Source organism: Aythya ferina (genome assembly GCF_964211825.1).
Source record: "Aythya ferina genome assembly, chromosome: 5".
Lineage (NCBI taxonomy): Eukaryota > Metazoa > Chordata > Aves > Anseriformes > Anatidae > Aythya > Aythya ferina.
In genome coordinates, this window is record NC_140301.1 from 34242006 (window position 1) to 34263359 (window position 21354).

A 21354-nucleotide genomic window follows, 5' to 3' on the forward strand; every position below is an offset into this window, starting at 1 on the left:
CCGGGACAATTTGGGACTGTTTGTTCCCGGTATCTTAATTAATCTGTGAAGTGGCAGCAGTGGGAAACGTCACTGGGAGCTGCTGGTTTGCTCACAGCCAGGCCTCTGTGTACGGCGAGAGCAAAATCTGGGGCTTAAAGCCCTAGGGAGCTGGCTAAGGGGAAGCAAATGTTGGGATTTTTGTTTTAATTTTAGAGGTTTTTTTATTATTATTATTTATTTTGATGGCATTCCCAAGTGAGCTGGGCTTGGGGCTTTGTGGTCTGGCAACCTGAGAGGATGTTTGCTGTTTGGGGCTGGCTGCTTTTCAGGAGAGACCCACATCAGCCAAAAGCCAGCCGACCATGAAGCTGCCGGGATGGGGAGGGAAGAAGGAACTTGGGGCTGTGAGGATGCAGCCTTCAGCCTCGCTCACCGACCCCAAGCACTGGGGGCTGCAAACCCAGGCTGCCCCAAAACCCCTTTCGGATGTGGGCACACACCTGGCCCTCACCCCGTGCCCCCGAGGGACCCCTTTTCCTTGCCAGCTTGTGCTCCAGGTCTGTGCGGAGCCGGGAGGAGCAGAAACACACATTTTTCAGCATAAATTATCCAAAGCGAGGGAAGGGAGAGAGGCTGGCAGCTGGTGGGGCCAGCACACGCTTCTGCTCCCCCGGGGGTGGAGCGCAGTGGGGATCGCTGTCCCGAGCCAACCCCAGTGCTTTTCTACACCATCAGGAATTCAGAAAGGGTTTTTTGGCCAAAACCCTGGTGTATTTTCTGCCCGTGTTTCAGCCCCCTCTTGCTTGGCCCTGCTCGCCTGCTATAATTAGCAAACCTCATTTGTTCAGCTGCTCTCCGGGAGGCCAAGGGGAGCTCATCAGGGCTAATTGCTGAAAGCCTTTAGAGGCTCTCCACGAGCTTGAGGCATCCTCATGTGTTCCTGGCTGCTGTTGGAGGAGTTTCCTTTCTTGAGCACAGCATTTTGAGGGTGCCACAACAAGTAGGAGTGGGAAAAGTGTTGGTGGGGAGGGTGGTCCTCTCCTGGGGGACCTAGGGATTGGGGGTAATGCAATGGGGCAGCCCCCAAAATCCTAAACTCCTCTGCAGGGGCTCAGGTGAGGAGAGGGAGGAAGGTCTCTGCCTTCCTTGGAGCAGGTCCTACAGCTTGCAGGGCTCAGGGAGGAGGATTAAACCCATGAATGCAGAGAGGAGGTGCCCAGACCCCCACGTTACAGCCCTTTGGAGGTGCCTGGCTGTGTAGGAATGCTCAGCCTGCAGCCCCCTTCTTGCAGTAATGGGCAGTGCCATTGCAATAATATGTAAGGTAATTTTGGGGGTGTAACCCTTAAGCATGGGGAGTGAAGGTTGCTACTTGACTTGCCTTGGAGTCCCCCCAAAAAGGGGTGGGGGCAGGCTTCAGGGCTGCTTGATAACGCAGCTTAATGGAGCAGGGGCGTCCCGTGCTGATGCTCTGGACAAATGTTCCCAAGCTTTGCTGCACTGTTGGAAAATGCCAGCCCTCAGGAGACATGGGGGGGGGTCTGGAGGGCTGTCCTGCACCTGGGGGCCGTCAGTCCTTCCAGCCTGATGGCAGGGCTGTGATGGGAAGCCGATGGCTGGGCCCTGTAGAGAAGAGCTGGAGAGTTTCAGCCTAATCATCCAAAAGGCATCTCCAGGGCAGTGATTCAATTTTGCAAGTGTGTAGGCTGCAAATCTGCTTACCAGATTTCTGGGAAGCTTGGAAGAGGCGAATAACACAGAAACATCCTTCCCAAAAGCTCCTCGCATGCTGGTCACCGGCAGCACCTCCCAGGCACGCTGAGCCCCTTCAACATCCCTTTTGCACCTTCTGCAAATCCTTCCACTGAAGAAGTAATGTGTGCGTGTGTGTGTACCACCTGGGCAGAGACCCTAAAGCACTTTTTTTCCCCCTACGTTGTGCTTGGGTTGAGCAAGATGAGTTGTGTTTTTTTGTTTGTTTGTTTGTGTTTTTTTTGTTTTGTTTTGTTTTGTTTTTGCATTGATGCTCTCAGTCTTGTGGTACCTGCTCCTCCACCCGCACACCCTGTGTGGTTTGGGGGAGTTTTCTGAAACATTAAGGAAACCAAAGGGCCCGAGGCTCAGCTTCAGCAGCCAAAGCCTTGCTTGGAAGGGTAAAACCATGCTTACATGGGGATGTGAAGTCTGATTGCAGCAGCAGGTGTGATCACCCCTTAGCAAGAGGCACAGAGTAAGCCCATGGAGGGGGGAGCTGCTTTCAGTTCATTGCATGCTCTTCATCATCATCAACCTCATACTTTAAAAAAAAGGTTTGGATTTACTTTATGAAGTCTTTGAGAAATTAAGTGTTTGGCCATGTAGCTTTGCCTGGAGAGCTGTGTGCATCTGGCCTCATGGCATCCCCAGATACACATAAGGGAGTGTGAAGCTGGTGGTGGCATCTTCCAAGCAGGTGCTGGCTTTAGGCACCTGAAATAAATGCAGACTCTCTAATCTGTAATATTAATTTAAGTTCAGAGCAAACTGCAAGAGGCTGGGTCTTACAAAGTTCCCTGGCTTGAAGAGGCTTGGTCTGAATGCTTGGGTGCTGTTGGGTGCTGGAGCCTGGGGAGCAGGAAGACGAGCCCCCAGGAGGGTGGTTTCTCTCCCAGTTCAGGCAGACACAATGGAAAGGGATAAGTAAAAAAATAAAACAGAAACAATAGTCCAGAGCCATCCTTTCAAAACTCTGCCGCTATTTATATGTCCGTGTTCTCACTGTGGGTTCTGCTGCTTGTTTTATTGCCATTACGAACTGCTGCCAAGTCGCCTGGGAGTTCGGGGAAATTCAGGACTGGTCTCCAGGGTCAAAACTTAGAGTTTCCGGTCATCAAAGGAGCTATATCAGCCTTTATTTCTTTTGTTTCCTTTATTCCTTTTAAACTGTTTGGTAGTTCTGAGTACTTTCTCCAGCTGAGCACAAGCCTCTGCAAGATGTGGAGACGCTCAGCACAGCCGAAGGCTTTTGCTGGCACTGAAAGGAAGGTCTGGGAACTGCAAGGGTGAAGAAAAGCCAAAAGAAAACACCCAGCACAGAGCATCAGCTCACATGTACCTGCCTGTGGTTTTACAGCATTTCTCCCAGGTCAGGAAAAGCAGATAAACCAGGGAGAGGTACTGAGGGGAGGGCAGGAGGATGGCTACAGATGTACTGTCCAGGTTTGCCTCCTTGTGCTCATCCCTATGCCTCTTATGTATAACTTTGGGGGAAAACGGGTGGGTTTTGGGGTGTAGGGTTTCAGTAGGATACATCTCTGTGATGAGTGTGGTTGGAGCCTGGGGCATGCAGCTGCTCTCGCCCAGGGAAAATCACAGAGAGACACTGAGTCCTGGAGGTGCTCCACTGCTCCCACCCTTCTTTTGTTCTAGGTAAACCCATGCATCTACTTCTATAGTTTTTCTTTAAAAAAAAATAAAAATAAAAAAAATCTCCCATATAGACTGGGCGTGCTCCTGGGAAGCTTTGGCTGTGATTGCTGGCACTCTGAAGCTGCAGGAAAATATTGATAGTAAGGGCTGGTCCTCACAAAGGACAAGCCTGTGCTCCTTACCCCATGAGCAAAGTCCCCACAGCTCCTCACGCTCTGTTTTCTGAGCCTGAAACATAACCATACGACTTTAGATTGCCTGCAGCACCCCTTTCTATGGGACACACTGCAGGAAAGGACACTCTTATGGGGCGCTGATATGAAACATTAGTAGGAATAAACCTTATTCCCTGATTTTTTTTTTTTTTTTTGTTTGTTTTCCCAATTTATTTTCACCAGAAAGCATCATTGATTTTTTATTTTTTTTTATTTTTTTGAGCTGTCCTTATTGGTGCTGCTGCTGGGTTGAATATGTTTCCCACCTCATCCCTTTCCTGGGCATCAGCAGCTGGAGGAGCCACATTCCCACCCTAAAGGCATTGTCAATCAAAGTTCTCAAGGTGGCACATATTAATCAGAGCCTTTGGGAAGCCCCCCATTAAAACAGCAAATTGGTGGTTTCCCAATATTTAAGCTTTTTTTTTTTTTTTTTTTTTTTCTTTAAACCCACCATATACCTCCAAGCCTGTGCAAATTTGGTTGAGAGTAATAAGCAGCAACAGGATGAACTGGGCATGGCCTCAGGCGTTCTACCTCATTGGATGCAAAATGGGAAATTTAAAACCTTTTCAAAATCTACAAAGTTAGGAAAAGTGGGGAAAAATACCTCATTCTACAGAGGGGACATAAAGCTTCATAAAACCATACATCTCACTAACTGCATCCCACGGACTCGATCTGCCTGAGTTTCTCTAATCCCCCCTTGGAGTGATTTGCTGTCCTGCAGCTACCAGGATTTAATCGTTTGCCAAGTGAGAGAGCTTTTCCCAGAGCTTGTCTCACTGCCAACAGCATCACGGGTCACCCCCAGCACCTTGGGCACTGGGAAGCTGGGAATGGCTGATACCTGCCACGATTTTCTGAAATTTTGGGGTTCCTACTGTGTCCCCATCCTTTTGGCTGAGGAGTTCAGAGGCAAGAGCATCAGGGATCATGGACCTGTCCTAAAGATAATTTTTAACTTCTCTGTCCTGTTTCTTTTTTTTTTTTTTTTTTTTTTTTTTTAGCTAAACAGTGCTTTTATTAGGGCAGAGGGATTTATAAAGACAAAATATTAATAATAATAATAATAAATGACAAATCCTATCCTAATAATTCAGCCAGCCCTGGTTTAGATTGTGACTGAACGACTCTGAATTGCCATCAGATTTTATTAACTTCCACTTGCTGCCTTTCTTCCAGCTTGAGGGGCAGCATGAGCAGCATAAGCCCAGTGATCTCAGTCTTAATGTCTTTGGTGGAAAAAGAACCTTTTCCCTTTATTTAAACTAGCTTGGTCCATAACCTTGATTTATTTTATTTTTATTTTATTTTTATTTTATTTTTATTTTATTGTCCTAATTCTCCCCATCTCCTTCCAGAAATCCCAACAAACTCCAGCTGGGAGAGCCGTGCCCTCTTCCTGTAGTGCTTGGTACCCAGCCCCACATCCATCACCCATCGCTTTGTTCCCACCCTCCTAATCTCAGGACCAGAGAGAGCAGATCCAGAATCTTGTCAGGGTGGACACCACTGCCTTGGATCTTCGGGTAAGCCCCCCTCCTTCGTTTCTCCTCATCCTGGATCTGAACCTCCTTCCACCCCTAGGAGCCCAAGCCAGCAGCAGGGAGATGCTCGTCCTGGTGTCACCGACCAGTTTATCCCCACCTCCCACAGTGGTACTGCCCAAAGTGAAAAGAAAAAATAATTTTGGAGTCTGTGAGTTGGGAGATGCATCTCCAAGGGTTTTTTTTTGGGTTGCAATGAAGGATTTTCCCAGGGGATTTGGCCACCTTGAGACCCTCCTTAAGAGCAACATTTCCTGGGGTGAGTAGTGCTGTTGTCTTTGGACCCGGTGCTTGGCGTTGGGTTTTTGGTGTTTTTTTCTTTTTTTCCTCAGACCTGAGAGGACTTAAGGGGATGCCAAGCATCTCATTTAGCATGAGAAATGGGGAGAAAACTCCAGTAACAGTAAAATCAATCAACAGAATGAGCAGCCTTAGCACTGGCATGGTTCATTTACGCATGGATCTGCAGGTACGTACTAAGAGCTCATCCAGAGCCACCTCAATAACTGCTTAAAAAGGAAAAAGAGGGGAAAAAAAAGTTATTGCTGTATAAGCAAATGCTTGTTGAAAATATTTGTAAGACTTTCCCAGCTCCATTTCTTATGTAAAAAAACCTGCAGGGGCCCGGGGTGGGAAGCAGAGCAACATCTTGTCTTAGATAACACTGCTGGCTTTGCTTGGATCAAGTTGCCTGGGCTATAAAGGTCTCTGACGTGGCTGCAGGGCTGGGAGGAAAATTCCCTCTCGGGAAAGAGGAGCAAACCCTATAGCACCACAGAGAAATATCCGGGTGAAGCGCTCGGTCAGAGACGGTCGCCCCTGGGTACCGCCAGAGCATCCTTTAACCTGCCTTTAGGTAAAATAAAAATGTGTGCTTTTCGGGGGGGGTGGGGGCTGGCAGGGGGATGCAGTGGGTGGGTGTGCAGAGCCAGGGGAGGCAGCACGTGGTCCCCCGACAGGGACAGCAGCACCAAAATCTGCATTATTGGCCCCGAAACAGAGTGTATCAGCCAGGAGAGGCAGATGATGGGGACAAGCTGGTGCCACCCCACCAGGTTGTCACTGCTGGTGTCCCCATGCCCGCTTTGAGCATTGGGTGCCGGGTCTCTGAGCAAGGGCTCAGCCAGCACACCCAGATGGGTGGCTCTTCCCCTTGGGCTGTGCATTAATCAAATACTTTTCTAGACGAGGGGGAAGGAGAATGGAAAACCGGTGTCCTGTTACGGGGTCACTTTTCAGTCCTCCTCCCTGCTCCAAGCACCCCTGCAATATTTTTTCAGCCCCCCCGGATATTTACAGCAGCTTTGCGAGACAAGGGGAGCTGCATGGCAAGGCAGAACCCTGAGCCCTGCGGAGCCCCAGCCCTGTCCCCCTCCCCTCCGGTGGCTGAATTTCGGTGCTGCAGAGCACTGGGAGGCTGCGGGAGGGATTTCTCTTACCTTCGGGGTCACTGCGAAGCCTTGCAGCTTAATTTTAACTCTTCACATTCTTTCAGAGCCATCCAAGAGGATTTTCCTTCTTACAAGGGAGAGGAAGCAGCATCCCTCGCACCATGCCCATCGCTCGCCCTGCTGGCCAAATCCCCGATGCCGCCTGGACCTCGGGCTTGAGGGAGATGACGGAGCCCTGGAAAGGTGCCTTGGGCTGCCTCGGCGTGGCCGTCTTCTTCGCCATGACCATCGGCATCATCTCCTGGCAGGCCCTGGAGCAGTCACCGGAGGAGTGGGTGCTGCGGGGCCGGGCGGGAGGGGTGCTGTGGGAGCGCCGCCGGGGTGCCCTGCTCCTACGGGCACTGCCTGAGGGGCAGCCGGTGGCCGTGATCGCCGTGGGTGGAGTGCCTGCGGCTGAGCCACCCCCTCCACGGGACCGGTGCTGGCAGGACGGAGGCCAGTTCTGCTACGCATGGGAGGAGGAGGCCGAGCTCCGTCTCTCCCTCGAGCCCCCGCCGGCCCCTGGCACCGAGTGCTACGGCGTCCACTGGACCCCGCTGCGCCCCGACGTGATGCTGAAGGTACCGGGGATCCCCCACTCCACACCCTATTTCTTCACCAAACTAGCCCAAATATCAAGGATTTGGCCCAAATTGTAATATTTCCCTAGCGCAGCTTGTGGGGTTATCCCTCATCTTGCATGGCTGGAGAGTGCTGGGTGGGAAAAAGTCCCCCTCCAGAAGTCTCGTGCTCCGATGCTGACCACCCAAAGTACCGAAGGGGCTGCCACCACCTCCTCCCAGTGCTATGTGTGTATGGATACCAAATAAGTAATTGCTGGAGTGAGAAGTGGCGAAGCGAGATGGGGAAAGCTCGGGAAGCTCCCTGCCAACCCCAGGAACAATGCGGCATCTCACGGCGCCCGTGCTCCTGCTGGGATGACAATTTATGGAGAGTTTTCATTCACATGTTTTTTCCTTTTTGGCGCTAAATGGCCTTATTTCGTGCTGGCGGACGGTGCCTGAGTGCAACCAATCGTCCTGTGCTAACATCAGCTTGTGTTCGTTTGGGAGGTCTCGAGGGGATGAGCAAGAATAGATTTTCTTCCCCCATTAAAAAAAAAAAATAAAATAATAACAAAACTATTGGAAAATATGATGTGGGGAATGTTAAGTGTTAAGAACAGCTTTCCCCCCCCCACCCCACCTCCCAGCTGGTGTAACTGGTTCAGCTGACACCCATGCAGCTATTCTGGGCCTCCAGCGTTTCCACTTTAATAATTTACATCTCCCCTCCCTGCCCCTTGTCAAGACGTTAACCTCTCTCTGCCCCCACAGCAGGAGCAAGCTCTGGGAGTATCCTTGGTGGTGGGGGGGTGGGAAGTGGTACCAGGGCCAGGTCAGGCATGGGGGCCATCTCTGCTCACCCAAAACCCCTCCAGGTTTCAGGGGGACCCGTCCCTGCACGCGGAGTCACATGGGAGGCTAAGTCCTGCTGATCCCCTGCTCTGGCAGAGAAGGGAAACCCTCAGGGGCTTTGGAGCACTGGGCAGCACGCAACAGCAGACCTGGGGGAAGGTTTCCTTCCCTCCCTCCCTCCACAAGCTGGAGAAGTGGGCCCCTTGAACCTAACTACGTTTAACAAGGCCAAGTGCAAGGTGCTGCACCTGGGTTGGGGCAATCCCAGACAGGAGCACAGGCTGGGAGAAAAACTCACTGAGAGCAGCCCTGCAGAGAAGGACCTGGGGTGCTGGTGGACAAAAAGCTCAGCAGGACCCAGCGGTGTGTGCCTGCAGCCCAGGCGGCCACCTGCATCCTGGGCTGCATCACCAGAGGGGTGGCAGCAGGGCAGGGAGGGGATTGTCCCCCTCTGCTCTGGCCACGAAGATGCTTGGAGGGCTGGAGCACCTCTCCTATGCAGAAAGGCTGTGAGAGCTGGGGATCTTCAGCCTGGAGAAGAGAGAGCTCTGGGGTGACCTCACTGCAGCTTTTAAATACTTGCAGGGGGCTTATAAAAGTGGAGAGCAACTTTTTGCTCATTCATATAGTGATAGGACAAGGGGGAATGGTTTTAAACTAAAAGAGGGGAGATTTAGATTAGAGGTTAGGAGAAAATGTATTACTCAGAGGGTGGTGAGGCACTGGCACAGGCTGCCCAGGGAAGCTGTGGATGCCCCATCCCTGGAGGTGTTTAAGGCCAGGCTGGATGAGGCGCTGGGCAACCCGTGAAAGGAGGAGGGAAACCCACTACCTTTGGCTTTAAATGAGAAAGTTAAAACTTTTGTGGTCTTCAAAGTGAACAAAATATGTAACTTCCACTCTTGATTTTGTAATTTCTTTTCTCTTCCTTCTCTCACACCACTCAATAACTAATCAACCTGCAGGTTGCAAAAGAGTATTTATGCAGAATTTCAGCATTTTTTTTTTTTTTTTTCATACCTAAAAGCCCAGCTCTTTTCTTGTGGAGGAAAAGCTTAAAGCCAAATATCTTCTAGCAGGTCAGATGCAGAAAGCAAAAACCAAGCAGCTACCAATTCATGCAGAAAACCCCTAAATCTCAGGTTTTGGGCGTTTTTCTTCCTGGAAGATGGTGCTGTGCCAATGCTGCAATAGCAGGCAGGGGTTTGCATCTTATAATGCAACACGTTCATGTATTTGTCCCCAGGCTGAGACATTTCTCTCTCCCTGCTGCAGGATTGCTTCTCCATGGCCAATATCTCCTGGTACGGAGGGGCGAGCATCCGTGACCAGCGCTGGCCATTCAACAGTGTTGATAGCCCAGCACAGCCCTTTGTCAGCGGAGATTTTGGCAAAAACCCCACTGGATATGGCCCTGTGCTAGAAAGATACTTCCTAGGATCAACAGGTATCTGCCTCATTTCCCATTTTTCCCAATTTCCTATGGCTTTAATCACTGCCTCTACCTATCCCTCCCCTCATCTACAAGGCTGTTAAAGAGCAGGGTAGATAACTTGGAGATTATAATATATTTTATAAATGGGATAACAGCTACCATGAGTAGATGAGGGATGGATCCCAAACCACCCTATCTCTGTGGGAAAAGCCAGTGTGTTGAACCTTGGCTGCATTTTACAACTCAGTGCCTTCCTCTCTGGAAAATGGGGTTTTACCCAGGTTACCCCAGGGAAATCCCTTGCTCTTGGCATGTCTTTTTTGGGCAAATTCATCTCCCCCTTCTAGTGAGATTAGAAATCTCTACTGAGATGGAGCAGGATGGGTGCAGCTCCCTCACTGCCTGCTCCCTGGCTGGCACCATATAAAGAACACACAACTTTTGGCATCCAAATTTCAAGCCTAGAAGTAAGAAGCTGAGGTGTGGCATAGTCCAGAATAATTTTGTCAATGATGTCCCAAACTTGAGCAGGATTTTACACACCTGTCTACCACAGGTGTAAATTCCTCTTGGGTGGCTTCACACTGAGCTCACGGGTCCCCAGTACTGCTGTGGGATGCTGGAATGAATCAAACTGCCATTGATTTCCACTTTAGGGTGGATATTTGGATTATTTCCCAGCGTGCCAAACTCCAGATATTTCCTCCAAATCATCAGTTGTCCTGAAAATCCCCTGTGGCTATGTTTTTGGAAAGAAACTGAAGCTGCTGTCTGAGCTGAATACAGAGCTAAAAGGCAAGAAATGGTGCAAATCAAAAGGGCTTTTAAGGGCTGGAGGCTAAAAAGGAGTAGTGGAAGTGAAGAGCTGGATATTCTTGCATGGTCGGGGCAATCCAGGGGAATTTTTTTTTCCAGGGAGTGGAAAAAATTCCAGGGAGTAGCTGGACTCTGCCTGCGCGTCCTCATGGCCACCAGCACGAGGACATGGAGGCATCAGGAGCCAGCCATCGCTTTTTCCCTTCTTTTCACCCCAAAGGAGTGACAGTAACGGTGGCACCCGATGTGCCCTTCGTCCTTTCGCTGGAGAGCAACCAGCATTTCTGCCTGGGTAGTGCTGGGGGCCCCCTGCAATACCTCCTCTGCATCAGTTCCGACGTGGCCACCGCGCACCGGCACGTGGGCACTCAACTGGTGGAGCCGACACGGGTGCTGCCAGACATGGCCCTCCTGGGGTAAGCTGCTCCCTCCATCCCTGGTGCCACATTGCTTTCCAAGCCCTAATTAGTTAAAAATAAATAAATAATAATAATAATATTAAAAAAATATCTTGCTCCTTTATCTCATCTGCTGCCATAGGTAGGGCAGTGATGCTTTTTGCTTGCCTGTCTCCATCCTCTTGTGCTGAATGTCTTGTGTCAGAGCGAGATGCAAACTCTTCCCCCCATTTTCTCCATCACACAGGTCTCCCATCTGGCACTATTATGGCCCAGTGGGCTCAGCTGCCAAAATTAAGCGGGGTTTGAGGTCGCTCACCAGGAGACTGAAGCGGCACCGGCTTCAGGAGGGGATCCTGGCCCTGGGAGAGCGCAGCACTGCCACTCTCGCTGCCATGGTACGTCCCTTCCTGCCAGCCCCTGTGCTCAAAATGCAAGCCAAGAGCACCCTTAAACCCCTCTAAATGGGGGGTTAATTAGATTTCTTAAAAGTGCAAACACACCTGTTCTGTGGGGTGGGGAGTTTATTGAGCATCCCTTCCCTGGGACAGGATGCTTGGTTTGGGGTTTTGCCTGTGGATCTGGTGACACTGAGCTCAGAGGCTTTACCACTCCCATTAAACACATTTTTCCACCTTGCTTCCTTGCAGGAATACGTGTCCATGGAGCAGAGGAGGAGGCGCAGCTCAGCCCATGCCTGGGACCCTGCATTGATCAACCCCCTGCAGCTCTCCATCACACTGTCCCCCTACACCAGCATTGCCTCCCCGCTCTTCCTGCGCTCGCTGAGGGACAACGAGGCCAGCTACTGGCTGAGCCTGCAGCCTCGCTTCGGGGGCTGCTTGGTATGGGACATGGCCCCCCACCTGCACATTAACCCCGTTTGTGAAATTAAAGCTGAATAAATACTCCCCGCCCACAGCATGGGACAGCCCCATCCCCTGCTTGGGGCAAACCCTGTGGCTGTAGGGCAAAGTGTAGGGGAGGAGCTTTCCTCCTGCTCTGCAAAGAAGCAGCTTTTGAATTTCCACTGCTGAAAGATGTTTCAAAAAGTCACCAGCTTGCAGAAAGTAGCTCAATGCTTTATGTTCCCCCCCCCCCCTTTTTTATAGTCATTTGATGATCCACCAGTTTGCCACCCACTGGGGGATTCTTGGGGAGCGGAGTGTTTTCACTTTCACACATTGCAAACTGCGGCGCCATCCACCCTCCAGCCTAGGGGGTTGGCAGGATATTTGAAGGGTCTGACCCATGTTTTCCACCCTTTTCTGCAGGTCCCACTGCTGACCACATGGAAGGGACGCCTTTGCGCCCGCCTCAATGTCACCAGTGAGGTGGCGCTCAGCTGGTACCTGGCCCGTGCCCGGGCCCTGCGGCGGGCACTAGGGGCCGCGTATGTGGTCTTTGAAGGTGCCGAGGGCAATGCCTTCCTGGAGCAAGCCATGTCCCCTCCTGCTGAGCTGGCTGGTGACCAATATGCTGGGGCACTGGCAGCAGCACTGGCCACACTGGGGAATGCCACGGTCATCAGCGCTGGTGCCAGGTGGGTTGCAGTGAGAAGATGCTTGGGATGATGCTTTAAATGTGCCCTCAGGATGCTGCATGTGTGTGGAGATGTTGCTCTCATGTCTTCTCTTCTGGCATGTTATTTTTTCAATATTCTAGAGCATAAAAATGCTGAAATGAAATGATGTTTAACTGTATTAATGCCAGATGCAATAAAAATGCATCTCATGGTTCATGGGCATTCAAGCTTCAGGATGCTGCCTCTGCTGCAGGATGGAGGTGAGCCCTGCAGTCATGACCAAATCCTCATGTTGGCAGTGGCTTATGGTGCCAAATGGCTGCAAAATTTCTGACTTTTCATGCTTGCATAGCCCATAGCAGTGTTAATAGTTGAAATTATGCCTTGAGACTTTTTTTCCCCCCACTGTTGTGATGGTTAGCAGATGGGAAGGCTAACTTTGCAAAAGGCTTTCTGCAAAATGGAAAGCAAGGCTAATAGGAAATGGCTATTTCCATGTTTTGTGCAAAGAATTTATGGTGAACTGCATGAGAAAGCAATTTCAAGTTAGTTAATTTTCAGAGAGAAAGGGGGGTTTCATGTGCTGAGGCACTGACAGGCCAGCAGCTGCTGGGGATGTGGATGGCTCCTGCTCAACCATCTGCGAGTCAGTGGTGCAAAGAGGCACTTCTCTAAGCATTTTTAGCCCATCTGGGACCGTACCTTTCCTGGTGGGCAGTTTTCATACCAGAAGTGTTTCATAAACCCTCATGTCAGCCTGTCTCCTAAGATGAAAGCGGACATTTTTGGGGAGTCAGCAAAATGGGCACGAGGTCAATGAAGAATCCAAGCTGTGGGAGCAGATGGACGCAGGGCTAAACTCTCCTTGGCTAGATGAGCTCCAGACTATTTTTAAGCCAAGGCTTGTCATGAAGGTTTGGACGTGACCCTTTTTGGCTGCCAGAAATGCAGTGGCAGGGGGCTGCTTCCAATATTAGGCTGCTCAGGGGCATGACCCACCGCACCACCAAGGAAACCCTAGGCATAGAAATGCTACTTAGAAAAAAAAAATAAAAATGAAATAATAATTTAAAAAAATGGGGGGGGGGAAAAAAGAAAAATGATGTTTTCCTATGGCAGATGGACAAAAGCGGTCAAGAATGACAGCCGCTCAATGCAAAACAGATGATCATGAGTGAAAGCCAAGAGGAGAAATCCTCCCTGCAGGATGCATCTCAGTGGGGTTTATGCTTTGGATTTGGGGCCCTGCATGGGCCAAGGCTGAGGGTGCTGTTGGGATACCTTGGTTGATGTCTTGGCTATGTTTGTGGGGAGTGTTTTCCCATCAGGATTGGTGTAGCCACGTGTAGAGTAGAAAGGGAAAGTTTACAGCCCATGGCTGCAAGGTGGGTCACCAAATGTGGATCTCATGGGGTCAAGCCAGGAGAAGGAAATCTTTGAATCTGGGGATTTGGGAAAAGGTTACAGAGGAAGGAGGTGGACTGGGGTGGCCAAATGAGACGGGGCAGGCTCAGTGGGTAGGAGTCTCAGTGGGGAGCACTGATCTCCCTTCCACAGAGGTCCCTGGTGGTCAAGGAACCCACATCTGACCACAGAGTCTGCCGAGACAGCCGGAAATCTTAACATTTCCGCTCCGATCCTTCTAAAAACAGCAGGTTTGTGCTTGTTTCCCCACAGATCTAGTCACCTACCACTCTTCGTCCAGATGAGCCCACGGTGCTCGGACTGGAGCCACGCGGGCCTGAAGGGGGTTATCCCCTCTGTGCTGCACTACAGCCTGCTGGGCTACAACTTCTTCATCCCCGATGCAGTGGGTGAGGACTTCTTTCCTTCTTTGCTCCCCGTTGCTGTCTTTGCTCTGTTTTTTTTTTTTTTTTTTTTTTTTTTTTTTTTTTTTTTTAGCACTTTTTCAGGCAAGAGGAGCACAGGCTTTAGGGTGCTATAGGGACGCTTCAAACGTTTTGTTCCCAGGATCCAGTTTTGATTTGATTGAGGGTTACTAGGGGAATCGACCGGGGAACTGAAAACAAAAAAACACATTGTAAATCTTAACAGGCAGCCAGCTCTCTGGGGATGCCCTTCGTGAAGCTCCTTAACTGCGTGTGGAGGGCAGCCCACTGCCTCTTGCAGCTTTTCTTGGGCTAAAACTGTGACAAAAGCGAGGAAGGAGCCAACCGCTGGCAAACAGCGTGCCTGGGCTCTCAGATGGGGAAATAAATATTCCTAAAATGCCAGCAGCCACAATCAAAGTTTATATTTCTGCTCCAGAGTATGATGGCATGAGATATCCTTCAACAACAACAGGAAAAAAAAAATAGAAGTTGAGAAACACTCGTGTAATGAGGGCTGATGAGTGGCTCGTTTTGCCTCTCTTCTTGGAGGTGGCCGTGTTATTTGTTTGAACCTTGCCACAAGCACACGAGTCATCGCAGGGGCTCCACATGGAGGTGATCAAAGCCAGCAGAGCTGCAGACAGCCCTGAAAAAAAAAAAAGTGGTGTTGAGCAATTTTCAATTTGCTATTTTTAGCTGGTTTTCCTTAGAAAACAAGGCTTGGGCAATCATGGCATGTCACTGCTGCCCTGAGGAGATGTTGAGTCTGTTGGCTTTTGTCAATGGGACAAAGGATGAGAGAGCAGGGCTCCATCCCTGCAAGGGATGTCTTTGGGCCTCGTTTCATGGGATACCAACAGCATCGTCTCTTTCTTCCCATTTGGGGACAAATTCACTTTGTGCCTTTCTGAGGACTGTTGGATTTTTCCAACCTGCCCTTCCCTGTTGGTACTGGCTGTGTTTTGGTGAAGCAAATTTTTAGGGTTTCTTACTGTCTCCCCTCTACCTGTTTCGTTCATTTAGGTTATCCTATCAAATCTTACCTGACTAGCATCCTTTGCTTGGGTATAATGGCATCACCTACGCTTTAGTGATCCCGGTTTAATCCTAGCATGGGATCTGGGCGCAATATTGTACTGCCTGCTTTTCCCCTTGAATATCACATTGTGACAGCCTCAAGAGACTGGAGTATTTTTCCATGATGCACATCAAAGAGGCAGAAAAATCCATTATATTCCCAACACTTTTATTTGCAAGAGGAGAAAGCCCTTTTTACGATGTTCTGCTAAAATTTAGAAACTGTCTCCTGGTACATCATCCCCAGCATGAGCCCTATCATACATCCATCTCCAGCCATTTCAGGATGTTTAATTGTGGAACAAAGGAAGAAAAAACACATGGGTGGGGATCCAGCTTCTCTTGCATTGGGGTTGTGTGTCCTGCTTGTATCAAGAGCAGATGGCTTTGAGCTGTCCAGCTGTCCTGTGAGGGGGTGTCCCCAAGAGGCTTTTCTCTGCTCCTTGTCCCTGGCAGGAGGCAGCCTGGCTGGTGATGCCCCAGGGGACCAGGAGCTGTACGTGAGGTGGCTGCAGATCGTGACCTTCCTCCCCGTGATGGCCTTCAGCACCCAACCCTGGCTCTGCTGCGACACCTGGGTATGTATCCCCCTGTCTTGCGGAGGAGGAGGAGGGTACATCCATCCTTTAGGGGATAACCCCCCTCCCAAATCCACTAAAATTCCCATGGGGGAAACCTGGGGCTAAAATCCACTGCCCTACTTGTGCCACCCACAAAATCCTGCTCTGTGCCCCCAGCGACCTCATCGCTGTCCACTCTCAACATTTTTTTTGCTACAAAATTCTTGTGAATTGATGCAGCTTTGTGCTTGGGCTATGTGCAATGGCATGGCTGGTACCTACAGCACCTCTGGGTATGACAGTGATTGTCACATGTGTCCCTGCTTCCCTTTAGCTGATGGAATTGCTTAATTATAGTATGATCAAATAGTTTATATGATATGCGAATGAAGCCTGTAGATTTGCCATAAAGACCTGTTTCAGTGGTTGAAAGCATTTTCCTGGGGATGTCTCCTTTAGGGCATTAAAGGAAGAAGGTGATTCCTTAAAAAATCATGAGGAAGGATGTGGGGAATGCCATCGTATCTCTTTACTAGCAGCAAAAGAGTTGTTTGTTTTGGTTAAGGATATCAGCACTCTGGAGGATATCACCCACCAGCTGATGTCCTCAGCTTTTATATTGAAATGGGTAAAAATCAACCATATCAACCACCTTTGGCTGCCATGAGGATCTTGCAGTTCAGCGACTTCTCTCCCTAAGGAAATGCATGTATTGTTTTTCCGTATTTTTGGGGTGAAGGGATTGCCATGTATCTCTCATGCAGGTCCTGAACCTTACCCGGCAGTGCATACAGAGGCACCGGGACTTGGTGGTGCCACTCATCCTAAAATACAGCGAGGAGTGGCTGCGTTTGGGGTACCCCATCTTCCGCCCGGTGTGGTGGCTCAGCCCAACAGACCCAACCGCTTTCACCATCGAGGATGAATTTCTCATTGGAGATGAGGTGGGGAATGTGGAGACAATTCTCCCAAAGGGGGTAACATGGGGGGGAGCATAATCCTCTGTGAATTGCAGCAACACTTTGTGCTGCTTTCGCATAGGGATGCGGCCAAGGAGGGGACACAGTCTTCTAAAAAATATCCAAAACTCAAAATCGAAGTTCATCAGCAGTGAGTTTGTAGTTTTAACATCAGGGCAGCTTGTGTTGCAGAGTTATCTTCTCAGGTCCTGCTTGCCGCCTCCGGTAGATACTGTGATATAGGATTTCCAAGCTTGAGTTTCTTAACACAGATTCTTCAGGTTCATTGTATATGTTGTTTTGTGGATGTTTATTTTTTTAAGGAAACTTTCCCTCACTGCAGGAAATTGTTAAAATATCTTTCTGTTTCTCTTTTAAAGTAAAAATCAAAATCAGGTAGGATGTTTTAAAACATATAAATCCTTAGCATAAGTGAATTTGAGTGGCATTGTGCAGAAGAGACATTTCTGTCCTGATGCCCTGTAGGGTGCATATCCAGGTTGTAACTGCAAGCAAGCTAAAGCTTAGCTACTTCCCCCAAAATCACTCAAAATGAAGAATCCCTGATGTAATCAAAATGGTCTGGTCTGTGTTAGCCTGTGTTAGATTTCCAGTAAAATACTGCAAAATCATCTCTCCCTGGAGATGCCGAACTATGGTTTGGCTGAAAGCTCCTGAAATACGGTAAAACATCAGGTCTGCTCCGTCAGTATTGCAGGGCCAAGCACTTCTGATAAAGTGTCATGTGAGGCCAGCAAAATCTTGTCTGATTTCACTTCAAAAGGAGCCTGAGCTGGCAGGGGAAGAATCCAGATGGGGATGTTTTGACTTCCAGTATGTCTTGGGAAGTTGGAAGAATGGAAACGTGCTCCAAAACCTGCCTGGTGCCATTTGGAGTGCCACTAATAATTAATTACTGGAAGGTGGTGGTTATTACATAAGGTGGTTCTGTCCTGGCGTGGTTTGAGGCAAGGCTAAGCATGAGGATGCTGGGATAAACCTTTTGAGCATTGATCTGGATGTAAGCATCTGCTGCAGGGAGCTCAGAAACATGGCTTTGTGCTATCACCATCATATTCTGGCATCTGAGCTGTCTCCCACACCTTTTTGAGGAGTAACTCTGAGGTGGGAGGATAGCCCTGCTTTGAAATCCACGTGTGTTTTTTTTTTTCAGGTGGATTTGTACATTACAGCCAGATCTCTGTAGTCCACATGTCTTGGCAGCATACTTAACAACCTGTTGAATCCTTTCAGCACAAGATGTTGAAATGTAATGGCAAGGAGACAAGTGGCACTCGGTCAGCAAAAAATTATCAGCACATGCAGCATCACTTCCCATCAGTGCTGTCTGCCTGGCAAAACTGGATATTGCAAGAGACTGGGAAGCCAGGTCATGCTCCAAACACATCTATAAAGGCCACAAGGGTCCAAAACTGTCCCCTAAAGTGAGCTAAACACCACATTACCTCCTTTGGGGTAATGCTGCTCAAGGAGCATTGATGTACAGTGTGGGGATTGACCAAGACCTCAAAAAGCAGATTTAAGAATGAATGATGCATAAATTTCTTACACTATTTCTGCTTTTTATCCTTTATTTTTTCCATTATTGGCTTTCCTGGAGTTTTATTTTTATCCTTTCATTCTCTCTTTCTTCACCATGTGCATTCAGTACAGCACAAATGCAAACAGCAGCTTTAAATTTAAGCCAAAGTGGCTGATTTATTCCCCCCCCCCCTTTTTTTGTTCATTTTTCCTTTTCAGAAAGCCTGTGTTTTCCTTGAAAAAGGCTTAATTTAGGGCTCTGAAAACCTCTTTCAGTTTCTGAAGTGAAATAATTTATCAAGTATAAATATCCTCAGAATACTGAGACCTTTGTTTGTTTGTTTGTTTGTTTTTTGCTTTTTTTGTTTGTTTGTTTCAGTAAAGGGTGAAAAAGCCCTCACAAACCCCTTCTTCCTGTATAGAGGACTCCAGCAATGGGACGGTCTTTCCCACAATTTGAAAGGGAAAAAAATCTGTAAAGTTCATTGGGGACTGTATTACCCTGACTAAGCCACTGTAGAGGAGCAAACAGAACACGCTTCTCCTTATGACACATCTCCAAATGGGACTCACTGATTTGTGACACAAAAGGACATTTTAAATGCTTTTACTTTTTTTTTTTTTTTTTTTTTAATGCTTTTTATGCAATTGCCCATGTACTAAGGCCACCAGCCAGGACTTCCATGAGCACTTCTGGGCGCTGAGCAGCTACATCTCTTGCATCTCCAAAGGAGCCTCGAGTCCACAGAATGATGAATGAAAAGTGAACCTGTTGCTTGAGAATCAATAACTTGTATTATGTGTATTGAGCACAAGTTGTTCCTAGAGCTTATCTAACCTGAATCCAGACCAGATCTCCTGGAGAGGAGCCCTAGGCAGAGAGCTTTTGAAGCCCAGCTTTATGGCAGCCCACATCTAAAGCTCCCATAGCATGATCATTTCTAATTAAAATACAAGTTTCTGCTTGTCTCGCTGCCAGGTAGTGTTTGACTTCATTTATTAACTCACAATGAAGGGTTTGTCCAAATCAGATTACCCCCAAGCAATGGGTGACGAGAAAAGAGAAATTCATGCCCCAGTCACAAATCTACGTGGCATGGGGATGTCTCTCCCTTGACTCTGTGCCACCAATTCCCACCACAGCTCCATAAAACCTCCTCAAAAGCTGCTTCATATGAGCCTGAGCCCACTCACAGCCTCCCTGCATCCATCCTGTCCTGCTCAACCTGGAAGCAGGAGCTTTGTTTTGAACAAACACCCTATTTCTGATTGTGGTGTTTATTTTTTTTCAGTTTGGGTCTTTTAAAAAATATGAGCTGGGTGGATCCTGGAGGCTTTTTCTTGCAAGACATGCATTAGATGGACTCCAGAGGTGATTTTTCTCACAAAATACAGGCTGGACAGACTCTCAAGGCTCAGTCCAACAAAGGCCATTGCATCACTTCTCACGGCAATTGTGGAAGCCTTGACCACAGTGGCTGTGGCTTCTGCTGCTTGCACACAAGGACAATCTCATTTGCAGCTATTAGACAAAGGTTCTGACTTTCTCTGCAATGACCCAGCTAACCCTCCATCTGCAAAATTATTTTTTTCTTTCTCTCTTTTTCACTGCAGGTCTTGGTGGCCCCAATAACAGAAAAAGGGCAAACGTGGCGAGATATCTACCTGCCCGGAGAAGGGCACCAGTGGATGGACACCAACACTGCCCGTGTGTTTGATGGAGGCACCATCCTCAGGAATTACTCTGCCAGCCTTGAAGAGGTGCCAGTTTTTGTAAAGACTTCCTAAATATGGATTGTTGTGGCTTTTAGGCAGTTGCCCTCCTTCAGAGCAGCACTGGCCAAATGTGGTCACTTTTCCTTAAGATAATTTCTTGCATTTTTCTAAGAATGTGTTTTTTACTTTTATTATTTCAGCAGAAATTGTTCAAATTGTCTATTATTGCTGCTATTCTAAAATAGCAACAGTACAACAGTACAGATTGGGCACAAATACACATCCACACCACGTTGACCTCCATCTTTTTGAGGTTTCCCAGGGATGTATTTGTGTGCCCATGCTGTGTTCTGGTGGGCACATCCGATGCTCCCAGGTCCCTGCCACCCCAGTCAAAGATGCTGCCTTGGCCCGAGAGTGGATTTTCCAGAATCTGATATAAACAAACATCACCTGTCATGATTGGATTTATGCATTTAAAGAATAAGATGTATATACAGGGAAATGTAAATACAGTAGCTCTATACATGTGCCTGGACATCACGTGCTAAATGCTACATGCTTCTCTCATCTGATGCTGCATCTAGTCCACCAGGAGAGAGGACTCGGGGGAAATGGAGCACAGGTCTCTGTACAGAGATTAAATCACTGCATAGCCCAGGTGGTACCAGCATCTTCCTCCAGACCTTGCCCGAAGTCAAACTGAAGATAGAATCAGTTTTTGCTATTCTTCACCTATCGGAAAGTCACCAACTTTTTAGTTAGGTTTAGTGCCTGGCTGAAGAAAAAAAAATAACCACCATGTTCATGCATGGTGCATCTTTTACATGCTGTAAAAGTTCTCAAGCAGCCAATTTCTTTGTGTTTGTTAATAAGATACACCTCATTTCTGCAGTGAATTTGCTTTAAATTGAGTTTTCTGCTTTGTTGCTGCTGTGTCAGGGTTTGTGCTGGTGTCACTTGGCAGTTTCTGAGTTATAAAGGGTAACGTTGCATCACTGACAGCTAAAAGAATATTGTTAATGCATTTTCTATCTTGAGAACATTTGGATATTAAAGACTGCATTTGGAGTCACCGTAAGGTTAATGAAGTGTTCATTAATGTAAACTTGATTTAAAGACTTGGCCTGCCTTGCCGTCAGTGTCTCTGGGCACTGACTGATCTGTTCTCTGCCTTGTGTCTTCCTCTTGGCAATCCATGTGGAAGAGGCACAAACGTTTCCCCTCACATGTTTTCTATCTTTCTATCTTATTCTTTTCACTATCTTAAGCTAATGCTCCTGTTTTTCTGAAAGGGAGACTTAGGCATGTTTAAGATGTATGGAAGTGGACGGGACATCAGTGGATGCTTAAGAGATTTCCTGAAATGAGGGCTCTGTGACTATAAACTGGTAAATGCTTGCAATATTAACTAGCTAAAATAACATAGTAAAAACAAAAATACAATAAGCACAAGCTCTTCTTTTAACAATTTTTTTGCTTTAAGCACTT

General features: G+C 48.2%; 1 protein-coding gene across 4 annotated transcripts; it reads left to right on the forward strand.

Moving 5' to 3' along the window:
• Nucleotides 1–852: 852 nt before the first annotated feature.
• LOC311438184 (SITS-binding protein-like) lies at nucleotides 853–20939 on the forward strand. 4 transcript variants are annotated; one of them, XM_084522298.1, is made up of 14 exons: nucleotides 853–982; nucleotides 4970–5137; nucleotides 5488–5624; nucleotides 5879–6011; nucleotides 6651–7166; nucleotides 9279–9450; nucleotides 10475–10670; nucleotides 10900–11050; nucleotides 11303–11497; nucleotides 11927–12195; nucleotides 13855–13991; nucleotides 15543–15664; nucleotides 16411–16590; nucleotides 19762–20939. In XM_084522298.1, the coding sequence occupies exons 5-14, from the start codon at nucleotides 6708–6710 to the stop codon at nucleotides 19933–19935; spliced, it is 2055 nt and encodes a 684-aa protein (XP_084378424.1). In that variant the 5' UTR covers nucleotides 853–982; nucleotides 4970–5137; nucleotides 5488–5624; nucleotides 5879–6011; nucleotides 6651–6707; the 3' UTR covers nucleotides 19936–20939. The 4 variants fall into 4 exon arrangements, with proteins under 4 accessions (XP_084378424.1, XP_084378421.1, XP_084378423.1 ...); XM_084522295.1 differs by lacking the exon at nucleotides 5879–6011; XM_084522297.1 differs by lacking the exons at nucleotides 853–982; nucleotides 5879–6011 and adding an exon at nucleotides 1190–1306.
• The last annotated feature ends 415 nt before the right edge of the window (nucleotides 20940–21354 follow it).

Excerpts from the sequence above, each read along its gene's own strand:
- LOC311438184 (XM_084522295.1), top strand. The coding sequence starts at position 5,508 with ATGCCAAGCATCTCATTTAGCATGAGAAATGGGGAGAAAACTCCAGTA. Across the intron at positions 11,498-11,926 it reads CTCGCTTCGGGGGCTGCTTG|GTCCCACTGCTGACCACATG; the intron begins GTATGGGACATG and ends CCTTTTCTGCAG. Across the intron at positions 16,591-19,761 it reads AATTTCTCATTGGAGATGAG|GTCTTGGTGGCCCCAATAAC; the intron begins GTGGGGAATGTG and ends TTTTCACTGCAG.